The sequence below is a fragment of the Ptychodera flava genome, chromosome 16, assembly GCF_041260155.1.
Source record: "Ptychodera flava strain L36383 chromosome 16, AS_Pfla_20210202, whole genome shotgun sequence".
Taxonomy (NCBI): Eukaryota; Metazoa; Hemichordata; class Enteropneusta; family Ptychoderidae; genus Ptychodera; species Ptychodera flava.
Window position 1 is genome coordinate 31,377,286 of NC_091943.1, and position 21,617 is coordinate 31,398,902.

Here is a 21,617-nt window from a genome sequence, read left to right on the forward strand (position 1 = left end):
TGCAATTTTGCATGTAAACATTAAAGCAACAATTCATTAAAATTGTTAATTCGGTCTATTTCAAACTGCTATAACTTATACAAGAAATTATGTGATTCTGAATTATTTTAATATTTTTGCAGATTCGACCAGTTTAATGATGTAGAAGTAAACATCACCAGACATTTCTTTATGATATCAAAATATCAAGTGAAAATATATCTGTGTTAAAATGTTATCATAATCATTAAAACAATGTATACTCTCAAACAGTGAGTAATTTAAATGAACATATATCATTGTGTCTTGTTTTACAAGAGTTGTGTTTGGCCAAACCCTTTGGTCTCAAGAAAAATACTCATACTCAAAATGCTATTCAGCCTGCTTGATCACAACTATGACATACAAGTAACACCGGGGCCAATTGTATCTACACTGCCAGTGTGCTACTAAATGCTTTCTCCTGCACCATTTTTTTTATTCTTGTGGCTAAAACATTTTGGTTATGGAAGACTGCATAATTGGCTGCATGAGAGGCTTTTAGCTTATGACAAGCTATCATACTGTGAACACTAAATGAATGCCGTAGAAATGTTCTGTACCTGTTGTAATATACACCTCACTTTGCTACCAGATTTTTAGAATTCAATTGATACCTTATTTTATTTCTGGTGGTAAAAGTTTACCATCTGAAATGAAAAAGTATTTCTATCCTGGAAATGTCATAAAACACAGATTATTCAATACAAACTGAACAAATATTTCTTTAATGTAAAAACTATCAGGAACATCATACAAAACATCTCGATTTGTAAAATTAGGAACTCCTGAATGCGGAGAAAGCTGTAATTGCCACGCTTAATTGAGATCATAAACTGGCTAAAAGTTGCTCAAAGTGGCTACAAGATTTTTGATTTGGCTAATCAGTTGGCTAATCATTTTGGTGACTCAGGGGGAGCCCTGTGTCTTGAAACGTACAGCATATTGTGATTTAAAACTGCAATGTGTTTTAATTTACAATATTGTACAAATCCATACGAACTGTACTTTCGTTATTTATTTTATTTGTAATATTTCTGGGGGAAAATGTTTCATGTACAACTTGTAGAAGATGCTATCAGCCCTAACATTCTGCCTGAATTCATGCCTTTAAAATCATGGAAAAAATTGATGTACATTCAGGCCAAATCAAAAAACTGTGTTTCAGGTACCTATCCTAGAAAAGCCGCCAACGGTTGAACCCCAGACATTTTTTCGCATTTTCAAAAAACTTCGGGTGAATTCTATAAACTTTACCGTATTTGATGGGTCTCAGCCAAAACAAATGAAAAATAAAAAAAAATTCTGCGACCCACCTACCCCAATTTTCAGAGGCATGTTACTGAAACACACGTTTTTCATTTGGTCTCAGACAAAAAGTGTTTCCCAGATAAACCATACACATTTCCTAATGCCAGACAGTACTTTTGATTGAAGTCATTGAAAAGCATTTAATGCTCATGTTCTCTTGAAATACAGTTGGTACCTTTCATAGAACGTGAATAAAAAGAGCATAATAACGGTATCATGTGTCTGTGCAGTTACTATTTATAGATTAAAACACGTAAATTTATTACGGCATATATGAACTCCATAACCCATATGCTGTGCTAGTATAAGCGCCGGATAACTTTTGTCGGACAAAATTATACGGATTTTTAATGTTTACTTCCTTTCTTCATTCATGATGATTCTATTATTTGAAGTTATAATTTGTAGGGACAGTATTGTTCACATGGCGAGTAAGCCGCGCATACGGTACGGTACGGGAGCCCGCAACTTATTTGCGCGTACGCACGTTCAGAGTGTATCCACCGCGGTGTGAGGCGCGGACCCTGGATTTTTTTCGAAATATTGTTAGCCTCCTCCTCCTGCTTACTGTAACGTACGTTGCTGTTTGGTGTCGGACCGTTATCAGTGCTAGAAGCATGCAGTATCACTAGATGTCGAGTTAAATTTCATTTTGATGGTATCTCTATAAAATAATCTAGCTGAACAACATAACTCTTGACTCCTTTGGCAGCTATTTTTGCGGTAAAAAGTATACAGGCAAGTTGGTTTTAGCATGGAGGTAGCTACCTCACATAAATACATAATTACTTGTAGCGTAAACCATGAATTTTGTTACTACCGATATTCATATATCAACCTTGAAAGTCGTTGCTTTTTAAAATTCATGCCACTCGCTTCAACTCAATTCACATAATTGAAGTGCTGTATTTGCGACCAACCGTAATATCACAGCACTCGGGTCACGGAACTGCATTCGGGAAATCCTTCTCTCCCTACCCATCCCCCATATATCACTTTCCTTACCTCCAATGGGCATATCTATGGTCCCGGATCCTTTGTTACGCTCCGCCATCATTAAATTCTCGTCTTCGCTGGGTTCTGGTGTCACTCGATTACTCGACATACACGTCTGGTTGTGGATCCGCTTTGACGATTTTACGCAAGCAAGGGATGATAAAGAGCAAGCGTATCACAAAAGCCGACGATTGCGATTGTAAAGCCCACACAGCAACAGAAGACAGTATGCAAATTTCTCGGTGAATCGAGTCTGAATATCAGACCCCCTAACATGACAACTTTCTACTCTCTCCTCCGACCCGCACTTTTTCGCTTGAGGAATAATTTCAAATGAGGGCAAAACTCTCTGTTCCATGCTGAAGGATTAGTTTATTTCTATCATCGAAAAGGTTAGCAACATGTGAATAAGTGTGTAGAGAAATAACAATTGTATGATAATTAGACCTATTATTTATGATAACAACTCAAATCGTATCTTTTTGAAAATTATATTAAAATGTTAATCTTTCTCAATATTTTAAGGGAATATAATTATGCTTTCTATACACGACTACGTGACTGACATTGGCAACACTTTGCCAGTGTACCCATAGTAAGTTAGGGACCGTTCAGTTTTTACGGCCGGGGGGCGGTAAAATCCAGGGGGTCATCGTAATTCTGGAATCCGCGAAGGGGGATCATCGCTTTTTCACTGGTAGGATAATAAAGTTCACTTTATGCCATGGCGATGATCGACCCTCTTTAACAAATAAAAACAGTATGTCGACTGAAAAAAATATTGTAATATCCATTTGCCAAAAATGTGGAAGGCTATCATTAGTCAGGTAGTTTTCATTTTCAAACATATAGATATATTTGAAGGTAAACGTTTTATGATGCATTTAAAATGTCCTCAGTTAGTTGAGTCCATATTAACATATACGATGAAATATCGCCCTCGCCAAGTTTACATCAATTTACTTCAGCTCTCAAGGGCAAGCATTTAAGGGATCTCGCTCCTACCTGATCTTTGCATAACCGTGGGGCACATGAAATTTTCGAAACTCGGAAAAGTTTCAAATAATTTCAAATACTGAAGCATTTCGGGTAGTATAGCTGCATTTCCAAAAAGATCTGGAAATGAAAGAGAGCTTGTTTTAAATGTTTTAATAGCTAGGTCTACTCCCACGGGCACTTCGATCGTCACTTCGCCGAGCCCATCGGAAACAATTAAAAAAGTTGTACATGTATCTGACGGGCTTCGCGGAGCGACGGTCGAAGCGCCTGTGTGTGCTACAGTTAAAAATTATCCTTTACATGAATGGACTTCGCCTATGAAAAGACCGAAGCATGTTCTGCGCTTTGTTAATCGCCTTGGAGTTGACTCTGATTCTTGAAAAGTTGAAAAGGAGAGCTTCGAGAACATTATAAGGGGTGGACCATTTGATATCCGGGGGGGGGGCTTGGAAGATTTGGGGAAAAAAAAAGATGCCAGGTGGAGTTGCTCGAAAAAAAAAATCTGGCTTTAAGTGGCTGATGGAAAAACAATTATGGACCATTGTGACTCGGAAAAAAAAAATCTTGGCAATTGTTCGATGCACACTGCAGCATCAATAAAAATCAAGCAGTAGCTCTGGAGTTTTATAAAGCATAAACCATTTCAAGCTTGAGGAACAATAACTGAATATGAACAATTGTACAGTATACATGACCTTCTGATTAGAGGAAGTATGCTGAAATTGAAATTGCTCACCAGTGTTTTCCAGAAATGTGTAAATCTGAATGTAAGGATTTTGTCAAAATACCACAAGAAGAGAGACAGCCTGCAAACATTTTACTATTATCGTTTGCGTATAGAAAACTCATAACAATGAAAAAATGCGTAGAGACTCAATCCAATGCGTAATATTATTACACATTGGATCGACTCTCTACACATTTTTTCATTGTTATGAGTTTTCTATATACGCATGTTTTATTCGTAAATGCGAACACTGTTATAGTGAATTATCTTACCAATGTTTTTCTTAACAAAAGCGAATGTGTTTTGATTAGAATTGAATGAGTTTGATGGTTTTGGGGAAACTACTATACATGGTAATGAAGAATGGGAAATGGGCAATGAAATGAGCAGACAGCAGGTGATTTAAGATTAAATGTTACATCTTCACTGCAAATAAAACCATAAGTGTGTCATAAATAATACAAACAAAACAAAATCATGTTTGTTTGTTTTGTTGTATGTGAGCCACGTCTAAGACACACAACAAAAGTACTGTTTCAGTCAGTAAATGTCACCTCAGATGCCACCAGAGAAAACCATTTCCACTCCAAAATTTCATTTTTCGCCTTGCAAGAGGGGGGACACCCCCCTCTCGCACTCTCCCCCCTCGTTCGCTACGCTCACTCGCCACTCAGTCGCTTCGCTCCCTCGCAGTCCACCCGTCTACTTGCTTAAATTACCCGGCTACTTTCAATATAAGGACAACACCGACAAGTAAATGCCATAAATGTACATGATTTTACAAATATGTTTTTGTAAAGTGAGTCAAAAATGTACATGTATTTACATAACTTCATTTAGTTTCTTGAATATAGTCTGTGTGCGATAGAACAGCGTCTTGTTACTGGGTTTGAAAAACCAAGCAAACAAACATTGCACCGAAATTTGGTAAAAAAAATATATCTCGAAGAAGGAAAGTGAAAAAAAAAGTTGCCAGCATATGCCCTGTAGAAAAAAATAATTCATGGTGTAGCACGTGGGAAAAAAAATAATGGCTCTCCACCAATCTTCCAAGCCCCCCCCCCCCCCAGGATATCAAATGGTCCACCCCTAAGGCAAAGGAATCTGTTCAGTAATAATCTGATCACATTTCACAAAGTTTTCGTTAAAATAATTCTCACATACCAAATACCGTGCCCCATCAAATTCAGCTAGGGTCGTAGAGCTTATTTGCTAAACTGATAGTCTTTCTGATTATCAACCTATCAAAGAAAATAAAAGTCACTCGCCAGATAAAACTCGTCTGTGTTCCCACAGACTCTCCTGACAGGGCTTCAGGTGACGATCTTCGAGATTATTTAATTTGCCTACACAAGTATGCGGTGACGACGTAGATGCATTTGCAAAAGTAAATTGTCATGAACTTTAATTTCTTTGAAATGATTTCAAAGAAATTAAAGTAGCCCCAAAACAGGGACGCCAGGATTCACTTTCTCTTTCGATACATGACAGAACATTGTTGATCATTTTATGACGACATTTAAACAGGTTGCCATTTTAAGGTAGAACACGCTTCGGGGACAGATATTTGAACCGTCTAATTTTTACAATTCTTTTCTGATATACCTCTTGTTGGGGTTCATTTTAAAGCTCTTGGTAAAAAAAAAACATTTCACCAGCTTATTAGTTTTTTGACATTCGAAAATGTTTTTGTTTTTTCCCCATAGAGATAACATGGGGATGGCGGCCATTTTTAATTTCAAATAACGGTAAATCTTTGGTTATTTGATTCTGTCGTACCAAAATTTGCACGGTGACCCCCGATATTTTTATTCTTGATTTTGAAGAGATGGTTCAAAGATTCCTTGAGGAAAGTTTGAGCAAAAGTTTAATCTTTCACTTTCGAGGCGCATACTATCTTAACATTTTGAGATATTTTCACATTCAGAAGTTTGTTTGTATAAACTGAATTTACTTTATTTTCTAACTTCAATCAAACAATTACAATAGCAAAGAAAGGAAGGTCACAGCGGTTGTGCCGTTGCTTTGCGACGAATTATTATTGCGCTGCGCTGAGCTTGGCCACCAAAGTTATGCCAACATATCCCCGTTGGTGGCGCCATACTGCACCAGATACTGGTAATGTCCTTTGGCAAACAGCATTGTGGCCAGCATTGCACCACTGGTCCAATCATGACCCCAGTGTAATTAGAGGTATAAACACGAAGTATGTATACAGTAATGCGGTGCTCCCCAACTAGGTTGGGAGAGTGTCCATGTTTTATTTCTCGTAATGACACACAAAAGTTACTCCAAAACAAAAACAAAAACAAAAACAAAAGCAAAATTTCCCAATGTGAAAAAATATCAAAAAAGAAAACATCTGTCTAGGAAAAACCAGACTGCTCCAATACATAAATAAGGCCCTAAAAACAAAGGCACACCTGTTCCCTTACATTCATCATACGCCTGATAAATGCAAACTTGTCATGGCACAAGACAATAATTGCCCACTTTACTGTGGGAAATTTCATTTCACAAACCTATTATACGAAGTATTAAAGAACTTAAAGTCTTTTTGAAGTCCTTTCTCCTTTGTTATTAAGGAATAATAGTTTTTATCAATGTCTGCCAATTTTTAATATTTCTGTTTTGCGTTTTAAAAGAAAAGCTAAAAGTGTTTGTTTTTATTTTATGTTTTGTCCTTGTGGTGTGTTATTTGTTGTAACTAGTTCTCTTGTCCTGTAACATTATGTTATATGTTTTTTTACCAAAATCCTCCTGTAAGTGCGGATGTATATGGTTTAAACTGTATCATATCTGTGTTGGCCTTCAAAATAAATAAATAAATAAACGAATAGCAGGGGCAGCGAAACAAAGCTGTTTGTGAACAAAGTTGTTCACAAGTGGTTTCTTGACCATAGGTAAAGATGTTTTTAATTTCAGCGGCCACGGAAAGGAGGAGTCTGAAAAAACATTCTTTCATCGGCGACCAAAATGGACAAATGTCCAGCAGGTGGGCAGGCAGGGAGTAGAACTGTTTTGTGAGGGTTTGTTAACAAGGGGGCAAATTCATGTAGTGGGTAGAAGGCACTGTAGCTAGGTTTTGACATAGGAAGAAGGCCATGGGAGAGTTTTCTCAGCGGCGAGCATTGAAAAGGAAAAACTTGAGGTCGTGGGGGAATTTTTTCAAATCATGGTGGGTACGTAGCCGTAGTGAGTTTTCGCTGTCCTCCCTGAAATTTTCATTGTGTTCAAATTACCTTGATAGACTGAGTGCATCCTCTCCGCTACACTGACAGGAAACAAGACTCAAGAGTTAATGCAAAACACACTCTCCTTGCAGAAAAATTACATATTTGAAACAAACTAATATAGAGGCTGATAGAATTTTCCAATGGTTGGATGCCACAGAAGTAAACAGAATGCACTAACCAGTCCTTAACATAAAAAGACATCTGGGACACTAATTTATCTGACAACAAGACTAGCTCTCCCAGAATCAATAATGAACCAATTTGCACTAGCAATGTGATACATACAGTAAATGATGGCGCTTCAGAGCAATTCCAAGGCCTCCAGTAACATTACCTTCTAACAATTTTTTTACAGTAAATTTTGTTCGATACATTTCCTTTATTTCATGGTTCTACTCCAGAATAAAAAGGACTTGCTTCATTCCACAGACCCACTATGCTAAAGAGACCCCAAGATGATGGCACAAACCTATGTGCAAAAACGCAAACAAATACATATACTTCCATGTGCATATGTGTACGCGATTTTCTTTTTACTGTGGTTCATTCAAATTCCAGGTTTGACCTACTCCTAAAGACTTGAAATTTCTCTTACTCTGTTCATCAACAGGGGCTTAACAGTTGAAATAATGAATTTGCTCACGCTAAAATGTCTTCATTTCAAGGGTAGGTCATACAAACCTTTTGAACAACCGTTACAGGCACCTTTCTCCTGTCTGTTCTGACATTAGCTGCTGTAAGTGCAGCCCTGGTATTGACCATTGTTGTACTGGCTTAGCTATACTGATATTCACATCAATATTTCTTATGGGTTGCATAACATTATTGATTACACCAAAATAGTAAATTTCAGTAATCATCTCCGTTATGGATGCAAACAAGAGTGATGACCAAGGTAAATGAGAGAACCCCAGTTCAAGTTTAACCGTAGGGTTTTTGTCAACAAAAAGAAACTACATTGTACCATTGTTCTTTTTTGAACTTGCTCAAAGTCTGTGGGCATAAAAATGTCGAAATAGAATAAACTGAAGAAATAAACTTCAGCAGGCTGTTGGGTATGATCATGTAGTGAACACAATTGCCCACAGTAACTGCTGCGCAGAAAAGCCAAGTGACTGGGGGCCAGTCTAGTATTTTTTAAAAGTGTCTGCAACTCTCTCTTCTTGTCTTATCTGTCTATTACAGTGCACTGTAAATCTCAAAGTAGCATATATGTTGCATGCGTCAAAAATCTTATCCCTGCAAATTGCAAAACAAAAGTGATGACACACGCTCTGCTACAGGGGCTTGCAGGACTTCCAATTATGCAATTAAAACAATGGAAGACAATGGGCACATCAAACAAGACCATTCTACCGATCACTTTTTGTTAATAAATGAAATATTTAATTATATAATCAAATCACAGTATAATGTACATCTATGTTTGGATTTAATTTTACACTGCTTGTCAATTCAGTGAAATGTAATCAAAGCAACTGCCCTGGATGTATGACCACATGAATAATCTGATCACAGCGCTCTGCACAAAAGATACACTCCGCAGATTCAGTTATCCTTGATCCTGTCATCTTCAGTTCCTTGTACAAGAGACTGTTACATCCATTGTGTATCACTGTTGACACTACTTTGTGGAGAACGATTAGTCCCATTGACATCCACAAGCAGACATCATGTCAGGCTGTTGAAAATGTTACACAGACGAAGACAACTATGTGCTCATCAAAAGTTGCAAGTTGATGTCACATTAGTATGTGTAGACAGGCAGATCTGTCACTCAAAGGTGCTCCCTACACTCTCTCTCTCACATCACAGACATCATTACATGTATATGGGGGAGCATGGCTAGCACCCGTGAGTGATGAATCTCCAAGTACTTTAGCCTAGTACATGTAGTATGAGTGGAAACCAGTGTACAATCTCTGGGAAACGTTCAGGTATTGGAAACGGCAGAACTACCGGTATTACAAACTATTGTGTTCTAGTTAATGTTGAAATCAAAGGCAGTCATTCAACTACATCTACTTTGACATGCAATCATGAAAGAAAGACCCCTTTGATATCTTGGCATGTTAATAGAAGTCTGAATGCAGTTAGAACAGAATCAGCTATTATGGTTTCTGCAAAAAAAAGTTCTGAATATCTGTGACAACCAAGATAGGACGGCATGATATGCCAGGCTCAGCAAAATTCTAAGAAGAGGTAATATGCAGAAACATGGGTAAATCACATGAATATACGAGCATTTTACGCATATAATAAACAATATTGTGGTCTCTCAGTGATTTCTGCACAAACACATGCAACAGTATTGCAAATTTCCCTTCAAATAACAAAGATGTTTTCTAAACCAATAACTGACTGCAGCACAAAAATATACAGCATTTGGTATTCTGCTGACAGATACTGCTTCAACATAGACTTGTCAAACTGCCCTTCTATTAACATGCATTTTTACCTAAAACACCCACAGAACACCAACTTACTCTGGCCTGTAATTATTATTGTCATTTTCTATTCAAAAGTACATGTACACCCATCTAAACATCTTTCAAAGACTACAGGGAAAAATTCTTGTGGCTTGTTTAAATATAGAAATGTCAAGATTATCATACACAAATTGGTATTTTGCATGTTTGCTGAGAGTAGATTCAAGGATTCCTGGTCAATTGTACAATCATTTGAAGGGTAATCAAGATTGTCAAATGTTCCATGCATACACCACCTCCGTTTTTTCTTTCTGACGGAAGTACCAAACTGGTATAAATTTGATGATGTGATATCCAACCTGGGCAGGGCATGATATTTATTGCTGGTGTCAATAAATCTATATTGGGGTCTTGAATAACTTCAATTTGACATTTTTAATGACAATACATTTTTTTGAGATATCATTAATAGCATGAAGTGTACCCCTTTCACCCGCATCCATGAGACAGTGGGTTCAGCCATGTCACTATCAACAATAGGACTGTTCCAATGTTCGCTGAAAAAAGGGTGAAGTTTGTCAATTATGGAGAACATTCAATGCGTGCTTAATTGCTGCTATCGCTGTACATAAAGAGCCATGTTTTTTACGTGCCATGTTAGGATTACATCAGGCAAAGCAGACTGCAATGATAATAATTGGCCATTGCTGTCAATTATCAGTTTGTTTTTAAGTCAGCAGTTGACTTTAACTGTAAAAGGAATTAGCTCACGTACTGGTACACTGTGAGGAAGCAGGCTTTTTTGAATTCTTTGACCAATTTGTAATCAGTCAATGTACAACCACTTGATCAAAACCTTGAGCAGTAACATCACATCGTCGATGGTGAGTGGTTCATGACATCAGCAGCAACTGACTAAAGGTAATGGAATCAGTGTATGTGTGATACGTACATGTCACTGTAAATATCACTACATACTCGGTCTGACAAATCCACACACTTTGGAAAAACTTCCAAATTGGCAGCAACTATGAAAAGAAGATATTACAAGCTGGACTTGCACACTGCAGCTTGGTGTTGCGAATATAAATACAAGTGCTAAATTAATCCTTTTTGTGCCAATTTTAGTATCTTCTGGTTTAACCTTCATTATTGTTAACAATGAAGTCAAACAATGTACCAAAGTGAAAGGGTGTGGATATCAGCAAGGCCACTTCTGCCATCATGTTCAAATCTCTACAGCTAGTTTCAATGACAAAAACAAAACCGGTTCTTCTTTCAGTTTGTGTTTTTGCTTTCTGACACTCTTCAAGGGGAACAACTGCCAAGAATCCTTGACACTTCTCTCTACAATGCTCACCACCATAGGCATATAAAAGAGATACACCACTACTCCATTCAAAGGTCAAAGATACACACAATTCCACTTGTCATGAATTACACATCTAGAAACATGCTCTGTTAACTAGGAGTCAAGTATTCCACAAGCACAAACAAAACAAAACAAAACAAAAACAGAAATTCTGAAGGTAGGTTGTCATGTCAACATGCAGGATATCACCGTAATGTTGCACATGCCCACACAAAGCAGCGGCTCTCCGATTGGTCAGGTCAGCGGGCCAGTGTATTCTCCTACACTTTTGTAAATTCTAATCTTGTAAATAAATTTTTCTTTACCAAAGCCAATTTCAGTATTTTCTTCATTTTATTAAATTTGAAAAACAATTAACACCAAGATCACGCTGAATCACAAGTTTTTAAGTACTTTTCATCATGTGTACTTGTCAAATTTGGGAGTTGAATTGAAATTGTCAATACATTAAGCTGTTTTTGAGGACAATATAATGAATCTTGGTGAAAAGTAAAAAATAAAAAAAAGCCGAGCACTTCAATGAGACTAGAGTTATCTGTAGCAAACATGATTTAGTGACAAACTTGCTTATAGTGGGGTTTTGTGGAGCGAGGCCGGGCGGAGGCGGCAGTGCGATTACGAGATGACGCAGCCTGGGCTTGGATCTGGTATGCTGTCGGGTGTATCTTGAACCCATACAATCTGCAAGACGGAAACAACACCAGAGGAAACTGATTAAAGGATGAAACTCTCTCTGACTCTATTTTGCTCTCTTTTACTATGCCTATGGGGTGGCTAAATTATAACATGCGGGGCCCGGGTCACTTGTTGTGTTGACCGCTGGCGCGTGGTAAAGCAGAGCGGTTGCGTGATGCTGCTTGGTATTGCAAATCGTAGGCCAAGGGATGAATCTTGAAACCATACAATCTGTATACATGGAAGATACAGAAAAAAAGAAAAAAAAAACAAGGCACAGATTGTATTACACCTTGTTGTCTACTCAGTCGACTGAACTAAGAGGTCAATATCAAAAAGGGAAAAAAAGAAACAAAAATATAGGGACCTTGCGAATTTTTTGCAAGCATCAGCAACCCTACACTACAGAGCACAGAGATTTTTTTTGCAGCTTTTTTCAGCTTAAGAGCATTACCAACATTTTCTCATTTTGCAGCAATATTGTAGGGCTGTTAAGATTAAACACAGCACTTAGCAAAACGTCTAGTATCGCCGTCATACTTGATGATATGAATTCTACTGGTGATATATGTGAATGAAATATCAATGAGCTGATAAATCAAACATGAAATGGTGAAATAAATGTACCTTGGAACAAACTGATTTGGTGGACGCTTGGGTCTGTTTTCTGGATGGACCATAAACAGCATATGAGGAAATCCTGTACCAAAGTAAGCCCCATCAGTGTGGTGATGTCTTGATGACTTTGGAGTGTACACGTCTTGACATTTGGGACAGTATAGTTTGACCATTGCTTCACCCGGAACATCTGACAACCCTATAGAGGACATTGTTCAGGTGAGCTGAAATTGTTGTGACCCTAACATACCCTGTGTACCACATCACAACACACCTTCAAAGATATCAGATAGCAATGTGCACATTTCTAGCAATGTCAAAAGTATACCACAGCAACAGCAACTTCAGGTACTGTGAGTACCGTAAAATTCCCAATTGAGGCCGCACCTCTAATTGAAGCCGCACCCTGACTTTGAAACTTTGTCTTGGCTCATTGTTTGCCCATTTTGGGTTTTTGAATTGTACCATAATAGAAGCCGCACCCCTTCTCTGAGCCCATCATGAAACAATGCATGCTGAAATTCACACCAGCTGGCTTGCGTTGCCTCATCCACTTGTGCTAATGATTGACAGGTGTCTTTCTTACAGAAAAAATACCCAATAAAAAGTTCCTTTTTAACACTACTACCATTGTGCATTTTGTCATTGATAGTAACAAAGTACAAACAATGCCCCATGTATATCGGCACGTTTGTGTGTATGTTTGAACACGGCCGAAGTTTTTGTCAGTGTGGTAAACACCGCCATAGTCAATTACCTGATGCAACAATTTTGAAGCAACGGTGTTTGTGTACAAGTTAAAATAGTTGAGAGATTGAGATACCATGTTTCAAATACGTAGTTTTCATTCAATACCCACGTACCCTTACCGATGCCTGACGTACAACAACACCACCTGCATCATATTGACATAATGAACTGCCTATACTGTACTGCATGTGGCTGCTGAATGACCATGGTGGGTGCATATAAGCTTGCACGTTCCGTTTTTGATCATGAGAAAATAAAATTTGACCACAAAACAGTTCACAAAAACATGCCAGTAAAGTTACCAAAGGTCATTCACTTGCCTTTATTGCACTATCCGAGTATGAGCCACCGGTTCGGCAACACAAGACAGCTGTAAATCAAGGGGACCCATCTGCCATGGACGCTTAATTTATGCTAATTTTATGCACGATTTTTTTCAAAACCATTTGATCTTCTATCGCTTTCAAAATCGACTTACACGTCCAAAGAAATTGATTGTACAATCTCTGAATACAGAAGTGACATTTTTGTGAAATTTCAGCGTCCAAAAACCCCTACACTTGAAACAAAGACATCATGCATGCTGCTGCCGCTGCTAGTCAACATGGCTGACCTTAGTGAGACTATTCTATTTAGGGGACGGGGGTCAGCAGGGTCAGAGAATCAAGAAAGTACTGGAAAAACGTGTCACATTTTCCTTACGATGCTGTCAAGGGAACTCCAGTTTCCCATTGTTTTAACATCTTTTAATAGTTTCCTTATTATCTAAAAGGAATTTTACCAAGTTTAACGACCAAATACACTCTCCTAACGTTTCTATATGTGAGTTACACAAGGGTAGGGGCTTTTTATGTGGGTAATTTATTCACGCAGAATTCATTGGTACTAATTTGCATAACAATAGCGATTGCCCCTGCAATGCTTGGTGAGCATTGAGAAAAATATCGAAACACAGGAAATGTACGTAATTGAAGCCGCACCAGGACTTCAGTGCGTGATCCCAGGGGTCCTCAAAAATGTTTCTAATACAAGCCGCGGCTTCAATTGGGAATTTTACGGTATGCATTATGTTGGTCAACATAGGACACTTTAAAATCTCTGACAGTACACCTTTCATAAAGTGTCTTATTCCTGAAGGTATCATACTTTGACAATCAGTGAAAAGAAGATAAGGTGGTACAATCTTGGCATTTCATCTACAAGACATGCATCAAGAACTTGAGAAAGACCCGTATTTTTTTCCGGTTATTTTACATTTTTATTGTTCTCTCTACAGCTAGGTGTTACCATCAATGCATGATGGTTATGATGGCAAGTAAAACGGTCCCTTTTCTGTGAAAAAGATCTTACCTATTGGTAGACAATGCTGGTTTTCACAATATACCCGTGGACAATGTCCAAAATCACCCTGTAGATATTTTTCCAGCTGTCAAGAATAGAAAGAAAAATATATGAGAGCATGTTTTTACTTTAGCACAATTGCACAAACATTGTTTATATTGAAACTTGATAAAATGATTTGCGATTGGAGTCACCTGTCCTTTAGGTGTCCCTAACTGCAAGACAATGCCATGAATTGTATATATTTTGCACTTGCTTGTCAAGATTTCTCTGTATTTAGGGTCACTGATCACGATGTCTAATTTGTAATGGAAAAGATTCAAATAAGAGCATTTTTCAAGTGAGAAGGGTTTCCACAGTTGGTCTTTCCAGCCAAAGATTTACTTACCATGAGTGCAATTCCTCTGTTTGTCATGATGAACCTTGCATGAATTAATCCATACAGCATTTCTGCTGCCTGTTCTATAAGATCACTCTGATTTGGATTTTCTTCTAGATCATCATCTGTGGAGCAAGCAGCAAATTTACTCGGACAATAAACTCTACAACTTGTAACTGAAGAAATATAGCTGTCTGCATCATCTCTGAACTCCATGGAATACGTGGCCCTGGAAAACTTTTGTAGTCACACACTGTGTACTTTTTGAAAATACCAAGAGAGGCAGCTTTTTTTCCAACAAGTCATCGTTGATGACACAGTCCCCACTTGTTAATGGGTACTTTGATTACATGTCCTCAGAGACGATAGAGTCCTCTTCTTTAGGTCTGTGATAAAAATACTTTTGAATAAAATTTGCTTGATACATGTCTGAGTTGTAGTTCAGGACATGGAAAATCGTAATAAAATGGCCACATGTCGGCCATATTGGATCGTATCACAAAGCAAATCGATGTGCATATGTATGACAGAGGTCAATGTCCTTGTACCAAGTTTGAATAAAATCCGTTGAGATATGCCTGAGTTATGGCTCTGTACATGAAAAAATCGTAACAAAATGGCCGCACGGCAGCCATATTGGATCGTATCACAAAAAAAATTGACGTGCATATCTATGACATTGGTCAATGTCCTTGTACCAACTTTGAATAAAATCAGTTGAAACATGCCTGAGTTATGGCTCTGTACATGAAAAAATCGTAATAAAATGGCCGCCTGGCGGCCATATTGAATCGTATCACAAAATAAATCGACGTGAATATGTATGACATAGGTCAATGTCCTTGTACAAAGTTTGAATAAAATCAGTTGAGATATGCCTGAATTATGGCTCTGTACATGAAAAATCGTAACAAAATGGCCGCCTGGCGGCCATATTGGATCGTATCACAAAACAAATTGATGTGCATATCTATGACATTGGTCAATGTCCTGTACCAACTTTGAATAAAATCAGTTGAAACATGTCTGAGTTATGGCTCTGTACATGAAAAAATCATAATAAAATGGCCGCCTGGCAGCCATATTGGATCGTATCAAAAAACAAATTGACGTGCATCTGTATGACATATGAAGTAATCCTTGTACCAAGTTTGAATGAAATCGCTCCAGGCATCTCTGAGATATCTGCGTGAACGGACGGACGGACGCACGGACGGACGCACGCACGCACGCACGCACGGACATGACCAAACCTATAAGTCCCCCCGGACGGTGTCCGTGGGGACTAACAATATGCATGCCACCATACTTCGTGAATTACATTTGCGCAACACTTTAAAAACAGAACAATCGTTTTTTGTATCCCTGTGACATAACATATGGCACTTCTGATGTAAACATTCATAGACATTCAAAGTGAGTCTTCATGTTTTCCATTCAATGATTTAGGTTCTAAAATGCTTAAAGGCCAGGGACTTAATTCCCAGGATCAAGTTTGTTTTAGTCTATAAGAGGATTATGGAGTGTCATAGCCTTTTGTTTTCCATTGAAATTGTTATCTAATATGTAGCTTTTCCTGCCAGACAATCTGACGCCAGCACAGGCCTTTAAATTTGTTAATGACAATGACAGAAGATATATCACCACTTCATATCTTGAAAAATGCAAGGGATGATGATATCTTTCATTTATACTTACCTGGTTCCAAATCTAATATCATATCTAATGCTTGTCTGTAGTGTGGGACTTGTTCATTTAACCCTGTTAAATTAAATTTGTCTTGAATATAGTCTTCATCGACCTACAGATGTAGAAGATTATGAAAATGTTTGTTATATTACATTTCAAAAGCCAACAAAGTACACTGCTCAAAGACTTTCAACAGGAAAGCCTAACAGTTAATAACTGTTGTGTTTATCACAGACATATCTTATATCTATTTTCACTATATCTACTCCAATGACATGCAGGAGATTTGTCTTTGTGTGAATACAAAGCCTACCCTCAATCAGTATACAACATTCATGTCACAATTGATATTTAGTCACTATCACTGAACTTTTATCTTAAGGTGGTTGGAAAGGCTAGAGCGTCAGTTATAAATTTCAACAAAACTATTAAAATATAAAAGTAGTCAACATTCTCTGTGGAATAAAAAAAACTAGACATTTGGGCACAAAGGCATTGCAGAGTTATAGCCTGTTAAAACTTCTGAAAAACTGACCAAATAAGAAGAAGTTAGGGAGTCCTTAGTGTATTAACTATGGTAGAGGTCCCCTAGCTTTTAATAAAATGTTTGAAAAGGGAAAGTCATTATTTGCTGTTTTTCAGGAAAGTTTGACAAGGCGGTGCTGGCATTCAGAGTGAGTGACTGCTATTGTAACTCAGGGCTCGACATAAGCGCTAGCCCACTAGCCCGAGGCTAGTAAATTTTCAAGAGGACTAGTAAAAATGTCTTCGGAGGTAGTCCTGCGGACTAGTGCAATTTTCAAGTTCCGTAGTTGTCCAGGAAAGTTTATTGCTACAAAACTAACGCCGGGCCACTCATTCGATAAGAATGAACCAAGCCTCGATCATTTTATATAAAAATAAACTAACTTTTACCCAAACAAATTGGACAGTGAAACAGTGAAGCAAACTTTATTGATCACCAACTTAAAATGAAACAGTTTACCTGCTACGGAGAATCTAACACGCCATAGTAACATGACCCCGGGAAACATGGCTCAACGCTGAGCATCAAACGGAATTGTCTGCACGTCGTGTATTTTGGTTTGCTTGAAGCTCATCACTTCGCCTAAAAACATGAGCAACCCCATAATTTCGTTCAAACACTGTATCCTTGCCTTTCAAAAAAGATTTTTCTCAAGATTTCTTCAGGGGCATTCCCAAACAACACCTCCGACAGTTCGTAGCCAGCTTGACCCTGCTTTAGAATCCCTCCACATGCTGACCTCCATATATAGTCAAGACCCCCTAGCTTGATTGAAGCTGATCTTAAAAAGAGCCATCTAGCTTGCCAAAACAGTCCTATGGCAAGTTGCTACTGCTTGTACAGGTGAGGGAATTCCTCGCCGATGATAACTTGGTGCTAGCAACTTATTGTTTTGCCATTTTAGCGGAAAAGTGTAAATTATTGGGGCAATAATAGTGAAGTGAACCTTAAAACAGTAGTGAAAAAACAACGTATGAAATGGGTGTATCAGACTGTTGTATTCAATCACTTCTGGGAGTCATTGGTTATTTTTGTGCTAATCACATTTTGTGACCAGTAACTGGCAAAAACTCATAAAAGACACAAGCACATGAAATGGTAAAATGCAACATTTTTACTATTAAAAACAAAATTTTTCACAAACCATTATTACAAATGAGAGGTCCTCCCCACAAGCTGGTCAATTTTAAAATGTGATATATGTCAAAAATATGAAGGCACTCCACAGGAACATTTGTGAATGGCTGTATGAATTTCAGTTCTGGAGAAACAAATCTGTCCCCATTATGAACAAACATGTTCTTTGCAAATTAATGGCGCACTACCTGAGCTATGAAGAATTTTCCAACAAATTCATTCCTACGTCTGAATTTATTCTTGATGGTAATAGGCTATTTTCATGACCTCTCCTCCTACACAGGACATTTCATTCAGGTTATTTTTGTGGTTTATATATGATTCAAAGTTAAACATTTTGCAGTAAGCAAATGTGCTAGTCTTGCATGAAAGTTAGTTATTGGGTTTTAAAAACCTTTGCGACAAAAATATGAGAATGGTCATATACCGTACACCTCTTTACAACATGAGAGCAACATTTGGCTTTGCTTTTAGCAGGACTAGTAGATTTCATTTAGGACTACTAAAAATGAACTGCTACTAGTCCTTCGGGCTAGTGGATGATTTGACCTTGCGTCGAGCCCTGTAACTGCATTTTTAGATTCTTTGAGTGTCAAAGAGGTGTCAAAAGTGAGATTAACAAAAAAAACTGCTCTATGACTTCAAAAGAGGGGTGCAAATATGGCTTGTTTTTAACATTTTTGACAGAATACAGTTTTCCTACATAATTGTATACCAATTTAATCCAACTTTGAAATGAGATATGAACATGGAATTTTTACAGCCTATTAACAAGGTTACAGATAAGATTTGTACGGCACAATTTTCCTGTATTTGAAGTACTTTTTGAAAAATCACATTTTGAAATTTGAAAGAATTTTTAATAATTTTTGATATATAAACCCATGTAAAATCATAAAAACAAATTTATTTACAAATCCTGCCGTACAAATCTTACAATAAATAGTGTCAACATATTTATAACTAATTTGGTAATATTAATACTATCCAATTATTATTAAATTCAAATATGTAAAAAAAAATATGAAAAATTAAATTTTAATATTTAATGGTGTCGTATTTCAAAATCATGGCTGCAAATATACAATTTTTATATTCTTTGGAGAAAATATTAACTAAGGGAGATATCCTGAAAATTTGAACTAAATATCTTGATTCTAACACTTGAAACTGACATTAACTCTGAGAAAAGAATTGGTGCAAAAATAGCCTTTCCAACCACCTTAAAGTAACACTAAGAATTACAAGTTGAAGAAACTGAACTATTTATATGTGTTGTTTCAGGCATAGGATTATACCATGGAAAGTTACAAACCTCACAAAAAAATTCATTTCCCCTAAGCCCACAAAACCACGATATCCAGGAGACTTCTTCTGAGCTACTCATTGCCTAAAACAGAAGAGGAGATAAAGAGCACAGAGTTAATGCTCAAGTATTATACTTTCTGAATGAACTTTGTAACATAGTGAATATCAAGATTGTATAGAAAGCAGTTTGCATATACTTGTCACATGAAGGCAGCAGTGAGAGGAATGCAGGCAAATTGGAAGGTTAACCGTTTGTGTTTTTCATGGCTACGCTAGTTACCTCCATTATCCTTCATAAAACATGTTCTGCGAACTTAAATCAGAGATAGACCTGCCCCAAGTCTGTGTGGTCTTATAAACAATCCTCAGCAGACTGTCACGTTTGTAGTGAGGTGAATGCAGAATTAGGAGCAAATTTCTACCACGTACATACGAGAAACGCCAAACAACTAGTGGACTAGTCTAAGACCGTGATATTGTACAAATGACCATTTTAATACTCATTGTGATTACTGTATAAATCAGATGTGCCAATTATAAGTGATTAACTAAACACGTGCAATTTGTCTCTGAATTTGACCTGCCACTGTGAACTGTTGTAAACTATAGACATGCGGGATAAAGACCAGAAAGTTCGGTTTTCTGAATTAAACAAAATATTTAAATGTTATCTCAGATACATGACGCAAACAATGGTACAAATGCACCTCCTATTACCCTTACAAGCAGTTTTGCGTCTCAAATATGCACTATTTATAGGGAAAAGAGGGAACTTGGGGCCTGGATCAATAGCAATTGCCAAGCCGTGGTACATCAAGGCTAGACACACATTTTAATGTCATTATGCTTTGTACGATGATTGGATTGTGCAAAGATTGTGTAAACATAATAGCATCGTTCACGGTTACAGGTTTGTACGCATGCAACATCAGACATGCAGCCTGAAATGCGGACAAATTTTATCAATGCTGCATGCGTGGCTGTTCTTGCAGCTTGTACTTTTGAGCCGTAGATATGTTTCTTAGTATTCATTGTTTCACTAGCAGTCACCTACTAAGATGTGTCATTCTTGCTTGAGTAATTTTCAAAAGCGTAATCTGTAAATTCGGACAAATATTTGTTTTTGCATATCAATGAGAGAATGATGACGTAAACTGTGAACAGCCCTATTGAGGCCAAAACAAAAGCGGAGAATGGGGTCCGCTGCGAATAAGAAATTTAGATTGCACTGCTTGCGAATAATATCTTCCTTTTGGAAATCCAACTACAGTTAGCTGAATAGCTGCTCATATCCTTGGTGTCGAGACTGTAAACCCTCGTACCTGAATAGCTGCTAAATATCTCAAAGTTGGCTATTTTGGCAATCTAGCAATCCCGCACCTTTACGTTGTGGGCATGGGAGTGAGTATGAACTATGACTTGTGTTCAGTTCACTCGCATTTACAACGTAACACTACAACACTCAACTACTCAACAGTCAGCAGGATTCGCTCTCAAACGAATTTTCATTTTGTCGAAATGAGATATATACAAACCCCTGTTAACAGTCTCCTTCTGGCTGACCTTTTGCCACCCCTTTGTAACTACGTTCCGTCCAATTAGAGCTATTGGAAGCGACTTGTAGCGGCGTTTTCTGTTAGTTATGAACATGCACTGCCAACTCGATCAGCGCGGACATGAAACAGTGGTGTCCAAAATATCTAAATTTCTCGCATGTACTCGTGATAAAAGGATACTTACCTACTAAAATTCGTGCAATATTTCTGACAAATAAATAATTAAAAAATTCAGCGTTTGAAGCCGACGTTTTTGAGAAAAAAATTGGTGTAAATTGCAGTCGATTCTGTCACTGGATGGCGATCATCTTTAAATCTGGCTCTCACTTTGTAGATAGTACGCATGCTCGGAATGTGAAACAAAAAGTTTCATGCAAAGTACTTCCCGATTGGTTAATGATTCTCATGTTGTTTCTGTCTTAAATGTTTACCAGTAACTTTGTTTCTCAATTACACAATTAAATGCTGTCGTTTCAACATAATTCTACGTTTAACAAAGTTTCTTTGGGAAATAACGCCGTGGTTTGACATAAGCTATCAATGTTGTCGC

The 21,617-nt window shown here is 37.6% G+C and overlaps 2 protein-coding genes across 6 annotated transcripts in view; both read right to left on the reverse strand.

Annotated features, from left to right (window-relative positions):
• LOC139114559 (band 7 protein AGAP004871-like) overlaps positions 1-2,584 on the reverse strand; it is a 110,302-nt gene extending 107,718 nt beyond the window's left edge. The window contains exon 1 of the mRNA XM_070676357.1: positions 2,335-2,584. Within this exon, the coding sequence (XP_070532458.1) occupies positions 2,335-2,434 (100 nt within the window). The 5' untranslated portion in view covers positions 2,435-2,584. The remainder of the gene's footprint in view (positions 1-2,334) is intronic.
• Positions 2,585-8,650: 6,066 nt separating this feature from the next.
• On the reverse strand, positions 8,651-21,416 carry LOC139114579 (casein kinase II subunit beta). 5 transcript variants are annotated; one of them, XM_070676390.1, is made up of 7 exons: positions 21,252-21,416; positions 19,519-19,593; positions 16,550-16,652; positions 14,861-14,976; positions 14,482-14,557; positions 12,391-12,580; positions 8,651-11,769 (listed from the first exon to the last, which is right to left on the reverse strand). In XM_070676390.1, the coding sequence occupies exons 2-7, from the start codon at positions 19,588-19,590 to the stop codon at positions 11,640-11,642; spliced, it is 687 nt and encodes a 228-aa protein (XP_070532491.1). In that variant the 5' UTR covers positions 19,591-19,593; positions 21,252-21,416; the 3' UTR covers positions 8,651-11,639. The 5 variants fall into 5 exon arrangements, with proteins under 5 accessions (XP_070532491.1, XP_070532494.1, XP_070532492.1 ...); XM_070676393.1 differs by having other exon boundaries at positions 8,651-11,994; positions 21,252-21,397; XM_070676391.1 differs by having other exon boundaries at positions 14,861-14,973; positions 21,252-21,394.
• Positions 21,417-21,617: the final 201 nt, after the last annotated feature.

Excerpts from the sequence above, each read along its gene's own strand:
- LOC139114579 (XM_070676390.1), bottom strand. The coding sequence starts at position 19,590 with ATGAGTAGCTCAGAAGAAGTCTCCTGGATATCGTGGTTTTGTGGGCTT. Across the intron at positions 14,977-16,549 it reads GATATTAGATTTGGAACCAG|ATGATGATCTAGAAGAAAAT; the intron begins GTAAGTATAAAT and ends CTTGCTCCACAG. Across the intron at positions 14,558-14,860 it reads ACAGAGGAATTGCACTCATG|CTGGAAAAATATCTACAGGG; the intron begins GTAAGTAAATCT and ends TATTCTTGACAG.